This window comes from Helicoverpa zea, chromosome 11 (assembly GCF_022581195.2).
Source record: "Helicoverpa zea isolate HzStark_Cry1AcR chromosome 11, ilHelZeax1.1, whole genome shotgun sequence".
NCBI lineage: Eukaryota > Metazoa > Arthropoda > Insecta > Lepidoptera > Noctuidae > Helicoverpa > Helicoverpa zea.
In genome coordinates, this window is record NC_061462.1 from 11,022,011 (window position 1) to 11,036,102 (window position 14,092).

General features: G+C 38.8%; 2 protein-coding genes across 2 annotated transcripts in view; both read right to left on the minus strand.

The window, feature by feature from the left end:
* The window catches only part of LOC124634712, a 35,277-nt gene extending 29,442 nt beyond the window's left edge, over positions 1–5,835 (minus strand). The window contains exons 1-5 of the mRNA XM_047170372.1: positions 5,682–5,835; positions 2,872–3,683; positions 2,248–2,530; positions 1,797–2,005; positions 1,147–1,283 (exon numbers count right to left, since the gene is read on the minus strand). Coding sequence (XP_047026328.1) covers positions 1,147–1,283; positions 1,797–2,005; positions 2,248–2,530; positions 2,872–3,683; positions 5,682–5,714 — 1,474 coding nt within the window. The 5' untranslated portion in view covers positions 5,715–5,835. The remainder of the gene's footprint in view (positions 1–1,146; positions 1,284–1,796; positions 2,006–2,247; positions 2,531–2,871; positions 3,684–5,681) is intronic.
* A 1,881-nt stretch (positions 5,836–7,716) lies between these two features.
* LOC124634437 lies at positions 7,717–12,082 on the minus strand. The gene is made up of 2 exons (XM_047170018.1): positions 11,421–12,082; positions 7,717–8,760 (listed from the first exon to the last, which is right to left on the minus strand). Exons 1-2 carry the CDS (start codon positions 11,742–11,744, stop codon positions 8,260–8,262), a joined length of 825 nt encoding a protein of 274 aa, XP_047025974.1. The 5' UTR covers positions 11,745–12,082; the 3' UTR covers positions 7,717–8,259.
* Between the last annotated feature and the right edge of the window lie 2,010 nt (positions 12,083–14,092).

Consider the following 14,092-nt stretch of genomic DNA (forward strand, 5'->3'; position numbering starts at 1 on the left):
ACAAACAAAAAGTTTAGTACGTTTGGGCTAAATTTTACGTAATATTTTGTTAAAGTCCGATAAAAATTTCGAGCTCTAGAGTGGAGACCACGCCTCGGCAAACGTAGTGTAGGACGTCCACAGGCACTGTGGAGTGATGACTTGCGCAAGACGGCTGGCAGGAGCTGGATGCGAGAAGCTGAAAATCGATCTCAGTGGCGTGCACTTGGAGAGGCCTATGTCCAGCAGTGGACTGCGATAGGCTGATGATGATGATGATGAAAAATTTCGCGCTCGCTTCGCTCGCGCATTGGAAACTACATAGGCCAGTTTTTCTTTATTTGCATTTGCTTACCTACACAACTGCCGACATGCGTTTAGCAGAGTGCTAATTTAGGTAAACCGATGAAGTGGTCCCCGGCAAGACAAACTTTACTAACTAACTTACCTAAAAGAATTTTAAAACCTTCAAGAAATCAAGTAACAAAGATATAAGAGAAAAGTCTACTTGAGAACCTCCCCCTTCTGCCGGAGCTGCGGGTTGTTCGAAAGAGTTACCGCGGCTCTGGAACATAAAAGGCCTTCGACGGAACACGATAGTTTTTAGTTAGTAAGAGTCTGACACTCCCTCACCGCTGCTAACCCACAGCGGGAAGGGTCATTTGATGATTTTTAACGTCGATACAAAAAAAACTTCCCCTTTTTTGAAGTCGGTTAAAAATGACAAACGGCCAGTAACACTTGTTAAAAAAAATACACGGAAAGGGGCGGCAAAATCGACAACTGCCCCGGGCGGCAGATACCCACGCTACGCCACTGCATTGAACAAACTTTGACAAACAAACATCTCCCGACTTGGGGGAGGCCTTGGAAGCCTTGGCCTTGGCTCCTTGGAAGAGGGGGCAAATGTAGCCAATATATTAGAACTCTGAAATATAGAAGAAGAATACATAGGTCATCCCTAAATATTATTGGGATACAGGGTGGTAATTAATGAAGATTGATGTAAGTATAAGTTAAATCGGACAGCTTATTCCCAAAACCAGATGAAATAAATACAAATTGTCACAAATAGGTACATATTTAGCAAAATTTCAACTACATCATTTTCTACTATACGATGTTATTATATCAAACTACTTCAATAACACTGTTTAATATCCTTACCTTCAACGCACTCCTGCGCAGCATCAGGTCGGGTACGTGCGAGTAACAGCTCGAGCAGAGCTAACAGCCGCCACGGAGACGCCGCGTCCACTGACGCGTGCACGACTAGCGACGCCCACTGTACAGAGCGGGACTGTCTGCAACATATAGGTACTTCATTTAGTGCAGTGAGGGTGGACACAATGTGTGGCAGACTCTTAAAACTGTAATTTCGTAAATGGAAGTGACACTCTCCCTATAGTTGGATGGGGCTTAGAATAGACAAGAACACAATATTCACAAGAGTTTAGTAGTGGCCCCGAGTGGTTTGGCTGCGGGATTGTTCGAAAGAGTTACTGCGGGCCTGGTTCACAAAGGGCACCGGAAGAAACAAAGGTGGGTTTTACTCAGTAAAAGTCTGAGTCATTCCCGCTGCACCCACAGCGGGAGGGTGCGTGTCATGATATCCGACCTCAAAAAAAAAAGGCCTTAGTATTAAAGGTAGTTCACCTGAACAGCTGATGCATGGGGAACAGCAGCTGCCTCAGGTCGCGGTTGTCGAGTAGCGCGGCCGACAGCGCGGCGGCCCAGCGCTGCAGCGCGCTGGCCAGGGCCTCCGGCGCGTTGTCGCTCAGACGTAGCGCTTGCACTAGAGACAAGTAGTAACTCACCTGAACAGCTGATGCATGAGGAACAGCAGCTGCCTCAGGTCGCGGTTGTCGAGTAGCGCGGCCGACAGCGCGGCGGCCCAGCGCTGCAGCGCGCTGGCCAGGGCCTCCGGCGCGTTGTCGCTCAGACGTAGCGCTTGCAGGACGAGGGCTAGGGCTTCGCGAATCACGTTCTTGTTGCTTTGAACTGTCTCGGATATTAACTCTTCTATCTGGAAAGAATGATGGTGCTATGGTGATTTTGAGCAATTTTGATTTCGGAAATAAGTTCCTAAAACTGACCAAACAGGGCCAGAAGGAACTGCAAGATTAAGGATCATAAGATATAATAATACAACGGTAACTGCACATTAGGTATCACAGCATGGTATGCGTTTTAGCTCAATCTCAAATCAAATCTAATATAACCTCATCTGTTAAAACTAGATGAAGCCTGATTTCAATAACGAGTTACCTGACAATGCGCCAACAACGCAGCATGCTGATGATGGCAGTACGAATCCTGTACATCACGCAACAGACTCTCCAGCTTCAGCTTAGCAATGGGCAACCTCTCCTTCACCAGTTCAGCATGCTCATAACTAGCCCTCAAGTCTACATTCAGACCACAAGCACATTGTTCTGATAAGTTCACGTGACGTTTCTCTATCTTCCATAGGGTGTTTCTGCGTTTCTCTTCTTCTGTGAAGCCGCGGGCGAGAGCTAGGCGTTCCCGCTCTACTGCTATTAATGATGATCTGTGGTAGAAAAATTTACAGCAAGATGAGTGTCTTGTTTCTTAATTGGGGGGAGTACTTCATGGAGTAGATAAGGATAGTACATAGTGAGAGTGAATAAGAGAGTACATAGAGGTAGTATAGTGTTAATAGGGCTAGTATAAAGGTCAACAAGAATTACATAGAAAGAGTACATAATGGAGCACATAAAGGGAGTACATAAAAATAGGAAATAAGTGTAATGTCACAAATTGAATGTATAGTGTTAAAAGACTCTTCTGGAGAAAGGACCTATTGTAGAAGAACCTTTTTCTCTTCTTTAATAGAGTGAAGACAGTAACTTAATGCTATTAGGAACAGACCTGAATGTAGACAGCAAATCGACGAGTGGATGCTCTGGTCCACTCAAGGGCCCTGCTTCCACTAGCTCTTCTTCTCTCTCACTCATAGCCCTGACTTCTTCCATCTCCCTCCCAGCACATAGCTTTATAGCATCTTCTAGAGGCATACATTTTACTTTGGGCCTGTTTTCTATAACTATTTCTTCATACGGTGCTGTTTCAGGTACCTCATCAAAGCAGGGTGCTGATGGCATCACATCTTCTCCCACATACTCAAAAGGAGCCTCTTGTACTACTGTTTCAGGGGACAAATAAGCATTAGGATTAACTAGCTCATCTTTTCTAGCTTCTGTTATTGTTTCTGTCTGTTCACTTGGTATTGCCATCCTTTCTAATTTTCTGCTCAATTCTTTGTAACTCCCTTCTCTGTTTAATGATAATGAAACTCCTTGGGCAGTTGATTCATTACTTATTTCCTTTGCCTGTGGTGCTTCTCTGATATTTACACTATGCTCAACCATAGAGCTAGTTTGTGTTATATTTGTAATATTTTCTTGACTAACTACAGTAAATTCAGTAACTATTTGTTCTTTAGTAGTCTCTTCCACATGTTGTCCTGTATCTTCAACTATTTCTATACTTAAATTACTAGTTTCAGCTTCTTCAGTTACTTGAGGAGCATTTACATCTGATTCTGTTGCTTGAACATTTTCAAAGGATTCATTGGCACTGGTACTTTCAGCGATGTGCTCAAATTCCTCAAGTACTGGAGGTTGTATGGTTACCGGAGACAGTTCTCTACTTGCACTGTGTTTTTCTTTAGATTTCTTTTTCTGAAAAAGAGAGTAAAGCAAATTGGTTACTTCTGTATTTTAAAATGGACAAAATTTGTGGCTATGCATATGATCTAGTCTAGGGCATGCAATTTCGGTAAAATAAAAATTACCCGTAAAAATTCGGTAATTAAAATATTTTTACCGGTAAAACGGTAATTTTTGTATTTAAAAAAAATTAGATATTATATCAATAAGATTGGGTAGTCTAAAAGCAAAAAATAATTAAAAATACAAGGTATAAGGTGGTAAACATTTTTTGTGACATAGGCCGTAACAAAAAAACAAGTCAGTACCATCCGTACGCGATGTCGTCGACAAAATGTAAGAGAAACGGCTGCGATGGTTCGGCCATGTAAAAAGGAGACCACCTGAATACATCGCCAATGTTGTGTACACGGTCAAAGGCGCAGAGGCAGGCCAAAACGGTGGTGGTTGAGTGTCGTAATGAAAGACATGAAAATCTACGAACTCAAAGAGGAAGATGTCCTGGATAGATTGAAGTGGAAGAAGAAGATACGGAAAGCGGACCCCGTCACAAGACCGGATAAGCGCTAAGAATTACCGTGAAAAAAAAAAACATTTTTTTCATTGAAGTGAAAGCCCTTTTTTATGGTAAATCGTAAGCATTTTATGGACCAGGGTCGCGGTAACTCTTTCGAACAATCCCGCAGCCCCGGCAAAGAGCAGCCTTGGCCCTGTGCGTGGAACAATTCGGGCCGCCGACACGGGTCTGTTGTCTATGCAGACGGCGGAACGATGAGCCACCCGAACTCACCGTCCACAGACCGATGCCTACGGTAGCCGGGAGTCGTCTATCGACACTCGGCGCCCGTGGTGTCTTCCTTGTCTAATACAGCGGCTGGGATGAGGGGTGCGAACTCGCAGGCGCTCCACCGTCTCCTTCTCGAGCAGGACTGCCTCGCAGAAGTAGGCGACGGCTTACCATCCCCTCTCGCTCCGGACCATGGCTTGAACCAGGGCCGGACGCGAGAGGTCGCCGCTACCTATTGGCTCGACGACTACAGGGCGGTACCCTTCCCAGGCAGAGCACACCTAGACTGTGTTCTCCACCATGTCCTCAGAGCTGTCTGAACTGTCCGCATGGTAGTTAAGTAAAAGCCCTTGCTCAAGAAGGTCATAGAGTAGGTAAAATAAGCATAACCTACATTTTTACCTAATAGGAGCTGACAGCTATGAGGAAATTCAGAATAACCGAATGAATAAAATTTGTTTAGATATTATAAATTAAGATGAGAATGAAGATTTGTATCTAACCTAGAGATAGTTAAGGAGCCACATAAGTTTACTTTCCTAAAAAACAGCAACTTTAACTCTCTTTCAATATGTAATTTATGCAATATTACATTATGTTCAGGCTACATAATGAAGATTTGACGTTAAATGAACAATTGCTATATATTATCACAAAAACCTAAAAACTGGTAAATTACTGGTTACATATTATTTTTACCGGTAAATTAAAAATCGCGAAAATGGGCGGTTTTACCGGTAAAACCGAAACCGGTAAACCGGTATTGCATGCCCTAATCTAGTCTAGACATTATCTTAATGTTTAAGAGTTTTGACATAGAAGCTGTTGAGATGTTTATTAAAATAGTACCTAATATTGATTTATTCTGGCTTAATTCTCTGGTAAACTTCTAATGCATAATTTATCTTGCTATATTGAACCGTCTCAGTAAGTCAGTCAACAAATCATTTTAAACAGATAATATTTAAAAAACGGAAGGGAGGCCAGAAATGGATCATAATGTCAAATAATGTGTACAAATAGCTGGCGCTATTATGAGAAAAATATGTGTGTAGTATCATCACAACTAACTGTAATACCTTTGTTCATAAAGAAACGAATACTTAATACGACATGGTTCTACGGCTGAATATATCGCAAACGATAGGTATTGCATCCCAATCGGAATGTTTTGCTGCGCAAATTAAGACAATGGAAAGTGTTTTAAACGTAAATGTTTTTACCTCTCTTCGCTTTTCCTTTACCATTGTAGCCATGGTTGCTGGATATGTTTACTATAGCAGATTAATAATCAAACAACTCAATTCTTCCTCAAAACTTTTTTTATTTACGCTCATGTTTTACCCCAAAAACCAAAACAAAGTGAATAAGAGCAAAAAATTACACTTCACAGCTGACAACAGTGTGTGTGTGAGCAGGATGATCATAAGTTTCGGCTAAAGTTAAACGGAGATGGAATGAGTTTGATGCTTATGATTCTGCGATTTTCAATGTATGAAACGCAACCAACAGCTGTAACTAGTGCTGGGCTAGTAAAATGTCTCAGATTTAATCCGAGTTCAATGTGAAATTTGATTTTAGTCGATTATAATCCATTCTAGTTTAGTGCCTGTGATTATTTCTATAAAATCCTGAGATTTATAAAGATACTTTGCTGCAAATGGTTGATAAAAAAAAAAACAATAAATAGCATGACGAAATTTTCTACACCAAAACAAATACGTATTACTGTTTATGTTGACTGGTCGTGATCTTTGACTCGAACACGCCATTAATACTATCACCATGCCTTGAAACATGCCGGTCGTGTGAATTAATCACACTCACATTAAGTTATAGGTCAGAAGTACCTAAACAGCTAAGAAAGTTATCATCACGAACGTGACAGACCAGTGCAGTTATATAAATAACTACACCATCTGTTAGTGGAAAATAATAGCATGTAGGTAATAGCCTTTCTGTAGTGACACAGGAAGGCATGAGCAATATGAATAAATTCATTGAATAAAAAAACAATGACTAAGGAAATCATTCACACTAGGTATACCCGAAGCTGCTTGCCGTCTGGCAAAGGTCATCAGTAGGTAGACATAACTTTACTCTCATACAATTTGAGAAACCATTAAGTAAATTAATAATTTATGGTCTCATCGAAGTGACTTAGTAGCCAAATTCTTAAAGCTGGTAGGAACCTACCAGTGTAGATGTTCGATTCCATATAAGCAAGTCCCAGTGTACCCAACTACCTATTCTCAGTTATTTTTACTTGACTTACTTTCTGAATATTATCTCCAATATTCATAAAGGCAAGAAAAGGTACCTATCGTAAACAAAACCTGGACTCTGGTCTGAAATCGCTAGCCCACCGTGAGCAAGTGTACTCATTCGTTCATGATTCCCGACAAAACAATCCGATGGAAAATTTTAACAGTAGGTAGTGTTATTATAATTACGAGTATCAAGTATTTGGGTCGTAAAAAATATTTTGTATATTTAGTTAACAAATAAACAAATGTGCACATAGAGATTACAGGTCATCAAATAGGATTTAGGCCACGGACTCGAAAAATTATTAGAAAACACGGTTTCAGATAAAAAGTTTCATCATTATCTTGCTCAATGTTTATTTATTTTTTCAATCACGTCAGTTCTTAGAATGGACATGAGTTTACTGGACTAAACACAATGTCCACGCATCCTCCTGATCCTGACCAAAGTGCGGTAAATAGGGAAATCACGCGTCAAGGATGTGGACCTTAGACCTTACATTACTATCATACGATAGGTACAGCGCAGTATGACACCGCTTAATCATCCACTCATTCATAGTGTAACACGTCACTAATTGACCAATGGACCACGAATGGAATGGACTAAACTGTAGGTATTGATATTTAGGTACCTACTGAGTGCACTCGGCTTGTAATCAATTATGGTAATTAAAACTGTATTTACTTAAAACATACCTACACAATAGTGACTCAATCGTAGTAGGTAGTGTTGAAGAACTGTCTAGTTATGAAGTTTACGTTGGATTACAATATAACGTGGACATGTATCATGTACATGTACACATGTACTACATGTCCTAGTCATTATAAAAGGACACAGAAGTTATGATCTGTACTAAAGTTTCATGTTTGTTGGAATTAAAAACCAGATTTAACACTCTCTGAGGCAGCTTCAATTTTATTTATGTTTTTTAGATACTGGAATACGTAGGTATGTATTCGAAAATTCGAAAGTAAAAAAAACATATATACTTAGTACTTATCTTTTATTATTTTAATATTCAACAGTATGCTTTACCTAAAAGAAACAAATATATTATCACATAAACACGCATTAGGTATGGTTTGAAAATAATAATCCTCAAAAGAGGAATCGTGCGCTTAAGTAACCTACGTTAACAATTTTGATAGTATGAACATATTAGCTTTGCATTGCACTTTTTATAACCAGCAATTCTCAGATCACTGGTCTCGAGGCCATATTGTGCCACTCATCTCTAATTTAGGTCCTGTCCTCCAAATCATGCCTAAAGAATGCCCTTCGATACGTTTGTCTTCACGCGGTCTCTGTTCAAGAATCACAGTCAGTTTTGCTCCTGACCTTATGCCAATAGTATCAATCCCTGATCAATGAATTGAATTTGAAACAAGCAAGTTCGTATAAAGCACATTTTCATTATAGCTAATTTTGCTACTTTCACGGCCCAACAAATCAAATTTCAGGGCTCGGTTCTTAGCCGTGACGCTTTCAAGCTTCCATCCAAAGTGTCCAACACTCATCAAGTAGGTTCTAAGACGGTGGCTGTTCCTGATAAGGTATATTTTCATCTTCGTACTGTATGTTCGTGGGATTTTGTTGTGTAACTATAAATATAGGAGATTTTAACTTCCGAGGAACAGGCGACGGCGAAGTGGAGTAACTTCTTTGTTGCGGCGTAGTGCTTTGCATTTTGGCGCGAAACATCACGTTATCTATTTCATGCATGGCCAAATCACGTTGGTGTTCGTCAAGCTTTCTTAATTTTTTCGCTAACAACTGTCCGTATAACTCGTATTCATCTTTTTCATTCTGAGCGCCTCCTGCATTTTTAAGATATGTTACAGCTTCATCCATTCGTTTCTTAGCGTAATTTAAATCAGAATTATTTTTGTTCTTCTGACACGGTGATGCAGACTTGTTTTGCCTGACCATCGCAGTATGCTTGTCAGAAATACCAACGTTCCTATTAATATTATTGGTATGATCAGGTATTCCCGGTTGAGTAGTGTAATTGCCCGTATTCGTGAAGTACTGGAACAAAAATATTTTTATGAATAAACTTCTTTATCAGGTACGTTAGTTAGTTATCTCTTTATTCTGCTCTTAGAACCAAAATAAAACAGCATTTCGTATTTACTACTTTCTTCAATAACACTAGTCAACAGCATTTTCGTATCCAAGGTGAAACATATAAATTTTTGCAGATTATCTATCACAGAATTGAAGTCTAGAACACCGGACTGCTCTAGCACGTCTCGTTTTGGAGAAAAACCAATCTGAAAATGCCTAAAAACGCGATGTAAAGTAAACTGGATTTGAATTGAGAAGAGCAGTAAGTACTAAATGATTCTTTAGTTAGAAAATAAGAAAAAAAAATCGGTAAAAAAAACTTTTAAGTTAAACGGTTTTATCTTATGTGTACTGAAAACTAGAAAATAAAAAAATAGTTACTTACCTGTCAACCTACGTAGGTGGTCCCGGTCATATTAAACTAAAATAAAAACGTGGGGCCCATTAACTATTGCTGTAGTACTTTCTTCTAGAGGTATAATAGGTGTGGATTGCATCGACTTACTATAATCGTAACTGGAGATTTTGACAATCAATAATCAGCCGTAGCGGCTTCACCAGCGAACGCCGAGCTCACGATCTACCAAAGTATAAAGATATGCTTTGCCATAGGTAGGATTTCACAGGGGCCCCACGTTTTTATTTTAGTTTAATATGACCGGGACCACCTACGTAGGTTGACAGGTAAGTAACTATTTTTTTATTTTCTAGTTTTCAGTACACATAAGATAAAACCGTTTAACTTAAAAGTTTTTTTTACCGATTTTTTATTTTCTAGTTTTTAGTATTTAATGAAAATGCCTACCGAATATTCCTCATTCTATCTAATTCATTTAGTGCATCATTATTACACGGTCTCTTACCTGAAAATTTATTACAATCCAATTCCTCAATACATAGCCCTTCCAGATACTTTTTTTTGTAACAACCCCAAAAATCATCACATGACCTCTCCTGCTGTGGGTCAGCAGCGGTGAGGGAGTGCCAGACTCTTGACTAAAAATCGTTTTGTTCCGTCGTAGGCCTTTTAAGGTGCGTCCACATCTGGCGAATGCGCCGCGAATGCGCAGCACGCGAGCCGATCGCGAGCTGTCCGCGAGCTGCGCGCGTGCATTTTTGTTCGTGCGCCGCTTCTGCGCCGCCCGCGCGCAGCTCGCGCGCGACCTAAGCGCCGCACGCGAGCGGCGCGCAGGCGGCGCGCGACGTCTGCCATCTTCGATAGTACTGAGCCAATATACGGAACTGTAAGGGCGAGAACTGATTGCGCGCAGATCGCGCGCCGCTCGCGCGCTCTATACGAGCCTTGCGTGAGTTGCGCTAAAGAGGCGCACCGAACTATTGCAGTGACTGCACGCGCGCAGCTCGCGGACAGCTCGCGATCGGCTCGCGTGCTGCGCATTCGCGGCGCATTCGCCAGATGTGGACGCACCCTTATGTACCAGGGCCGCGGTAACTCTTTCGAACAATCTCGCAGCCCAGGCAGGCCTTGGCCCTGTTGGGCCCCGCTGGAGTTACTGACAGTTTTCTACTTGTGAAGCCCTTTCATTTGATACCCATATTGGTGGGATTGATAAAAAATTGTTATCAGGCATTTGGTAGCAGCGGCCATCTTAGATTTCAATTTTGCATAGTAAATTGTATTCTACTTGTTGAGACCTTTCATTTAATACCCATGTTGATGGGATTTATAAAACCTAAGTTATCCGCCATTTTGTAGAGGCCGCCATCTTGGATTTTAATTTTATATAGTACATTGTATTCTACTGGTTGAGAACTTTCATTTGATACCCATATTGATGGGATTGATAAAACCTACGTTGTCCGCCATTTTGTAGCGGCCGCCATCTTGGATTTCAATTTTTTATAGTACATTGTATTCTGCTTGTTGAGCCCTTTCATTTGATACCCATATTGATGGGATTGATAAAATCTACGTTATCCGCCATTTTGTGCCGGCGGCCATATTGGATTTACAATGTTATTGATATTACTATATTGTATTGTCATCGGAATTAAAGGTGTATACAAAATTTCAGATTAATCGGTTGACAGGAAGAGGGTGAAATTTGAATTACTAAATTTGACCCAAGAATGAATAAAACAAACGGGGTGAGCTAAATAAAACCGTTTAATAAAAATAGTGTCTGTAGAAAAATGGCTTTAAATATCGTTAAAAAAGCGTTTTTAGGCATTGTTCAGATTGGTTTTTCTCCAAAACTAGACGTGCTAGAGCAGTCCGGTGTTCTAGACTTCGATTCTGTGATAGATAATCTGCAAAAATGTATATGTTTCACCTTGGATACAATAAAAAAGGAAAATTTTGTTGACTAGTGTAATCTAAAGCCAAATGTTTATGTTTTGACACTAAACAAACAGCAATGTATTCCACATGGAGCCAATATTTTATAGTCTTGGGAGTGTGCGACAATGTATACAAAGTTTGGTTACCAAACCCACATACAAGATGGCTATAGGCGTTACGCAATTGGGTCCAATTTGGACCAATATTTATCAAAGTTCGGAACTTTTGAAAATATAAACTTACTTCTTAGTTTTAAAGACGTTACTATTAGTATCTATGAATATTATTAGTCTAATAAGAACACAATAGGAATATTTACCTCATTTTCCAATTGATTTGTGCTATCGCATTCGTATTTACCGCCAAGAAAGCTCTCCATTAGTGAATAGGCAAACCAAGTAGTACGATATCCCGGCTGAACTTTCTTTTTCCCGAGGTGCATCCTGAAGGACGTCATTAATGATTCCTTCTTCTTCTTTAGATCCGTAATTGAATAATGTATACTTAGCGATGACTGTATTCTGAGCCAGGAATCCGAAACTTCGCTTCTATTTCTATGCAGTGGATGTTTTGGATCCCACAGATGTTGTTCTCTTCTGTAAAGTTCTAAGAACTCCAACACTGTATCGCTATTCCACGACATTTTCAAAGTATTTCACAAAATTAGTCCTAATCAGTCTCCAAAACAAGAACACTTGGGGCGGCTTGACAGCCAATCAGATTACGTCGCTCGTCCAATGTTTGTGTATGAGTACACGTGTGCTGGCCTTGTTCCACAAAATTTGCGATCAATGTTCGTCATTGGCATTTGGCGACCAACCAATGAAGTTGTGATGTAATTTTAACTTGGTGACCAATATCAATTTGGGTATGAATAATAAAATGGCTTCTTAAGGCCTCAAGTTGTGAAGTACTGAATATAATTGAAGTAAATAATAAATCTGATTGCGATAAAATCAAGAATTTCTGGCATCTCTTTCTGTGATATTGTAAAATGTAACTCCATCCCTTTCTTGCGTAGCTCAGTCCGTCCATCAGTGATGTTTTTTTTTTGTTCATAGTGTTGTTTATATGGCTCAACCTATTTAGTCGATTACAAGAATCGAGTAGTTTAAACCAAAAAACACATAGTCATGTTCCTAGATGACTAGAAAATATTCTGTTATTGTTTTAAATAAACTTTATTGGGTATTAAACAAATCAAAAACGAACTTAATAAATCATGTATTTTACTAAAATTAAATGTATCTATCCACTATCTATCTATCCTTTTTTAAGTTGTATATATAAGTTTATTTTTAATTTTTAAAATTAATGTAAATATTATGTAAATACTTCAAATTTGAAATCAAATATAATAAAAAAATCTATCCACTCTATCCCAACTCGAAGGTTTAGGGATACCAGTCTAAGGCATTTTGCCCTAAGCTTAGGCAAATCATTTTTTTGTCGGTTATTATGTAAGCTGTGAATTTATCCGTCAATTGGAATAAGATAGAATGAGGTGTTTGAAAATGACAATGAGCGTTTTAGTCTACCTCTCCTCTGGCATTAAGTGATATACCAAAAGAAAGCTTGTGTTATGTAGAGTATTTTCTTGTATGGCGGCGATTGCCATTTGTTAGTATTTAGGGAGTTAGAGCGTGTTTAGTGAAATAATAACTATGTCTAAAATCTGCTGTAGCTTCTAAAGTACTGACAATTTGTTAGAGGTATTTTAGGACGAAATGTTCTATTTAAAAAGGCCTTTCCAGTGAAATATAATTTATTAGTGGAGAAGGGATTTATAAACTGAAAACACCTATCGACAATATAATCTAAAAAAAAATAAGCTCTAACTTCTAAAGTACTTGTAATTCGTTGGAGGTATGTTCATACAAAATGTTTTATTTATTAAAGCCCTTCCAGTGATATATAATTCATTACTAGAGAAGAAAGAAATCTAAGAATTTGAAACTAACTATCGAAAATATACCTAATCTAAAATAAGCTCTAACATCTAAAGTACTAAGAATTGGAAAGTAGTATGTTAGTACAAAATGTAACGCTTGAAAAGACCTTTCATATGATGTATGACTCATTACTAGAGGGGGAGTAGACCAACATCCAAACATTTTGCCCAATCTCCTTTGAAGACTGAAGAAATTCATATCTAGAGCTAATGTAATTATTAAAAAAACTTTTTTTTCTAAGTGAAGAGTTTTTTTTATTACCAATTTACTGAGTTTCACTTACAAAAAGTCACAGTACAGAAGCTCTGCTTCGTCATAGTAACGTTAGTTAATTGGAACTGAAAATACCCAAAAGTTATACTAATTCAGCTAATGGAAAATCGAAAATTACTCAGACAACACTGACTTCTAAATGTCAGACAGCGACCCAACCACAGAGTACATTAATATATAGGGTATAGAGTCATCAGCTTAACCTACCTTGACGCGCCATCTGGTGACCAACGACGGAGGTACATCTATTCTGTGCATGTGTGCGTAGTCATTTGTTTTGCATGTGTGCATGCATGTCTACAGGGTTTCATTTCATATTATTTTTTTGGATGTTGTTTTAGATGGTTTCGTTGAATAAAACACAAATTTACACATCTTATTACTTTATTTAGGCCGTACCGACCTTCGTCTTTTTAAATAATATATTGACGCCTCATTTTGAATATCATCATTTGGATCTACATCCTTGGTAGTACTAATTCCATTTAATAATTTATTGGTCCATTTACACCAGTTATATGCAAAAAATCTGCTAGAAAAATCAAATATATATTCAATTAAATCTTTGGAGTGACGACTGCATACCAGAAATTGAGTGTTGACATTAATATATAATATTGTTTTCATATAATTTTTTAAATTGTCTATATGACTTCTCTTTCGCAATATGTGGTGCAGAACATCCTGGATTTCAGAAAAACATTTAGTTAAATTTTCACTGGGGTAGCACAAATACTTTTTTCCCTTTTTATATTCACGACACAAC

Excerpts from the sequence above, each read along its gene's own strand:
- LOC124634437 (XM_047170018.1), bottom strand. The coding sequence starts at position 11,744 with ATGTCGTGGAATAGCGATACAGTGTTGGAGTTCTTAGAACTTTACAGA. Across the intron at positions 8,761-11,420 it reads CAAATCAATTGGAAAATGAG|TACTTCACGAATACGGGCAA; the intron begins GTAAATATTCCT and ends TTTTTGTTCCAG.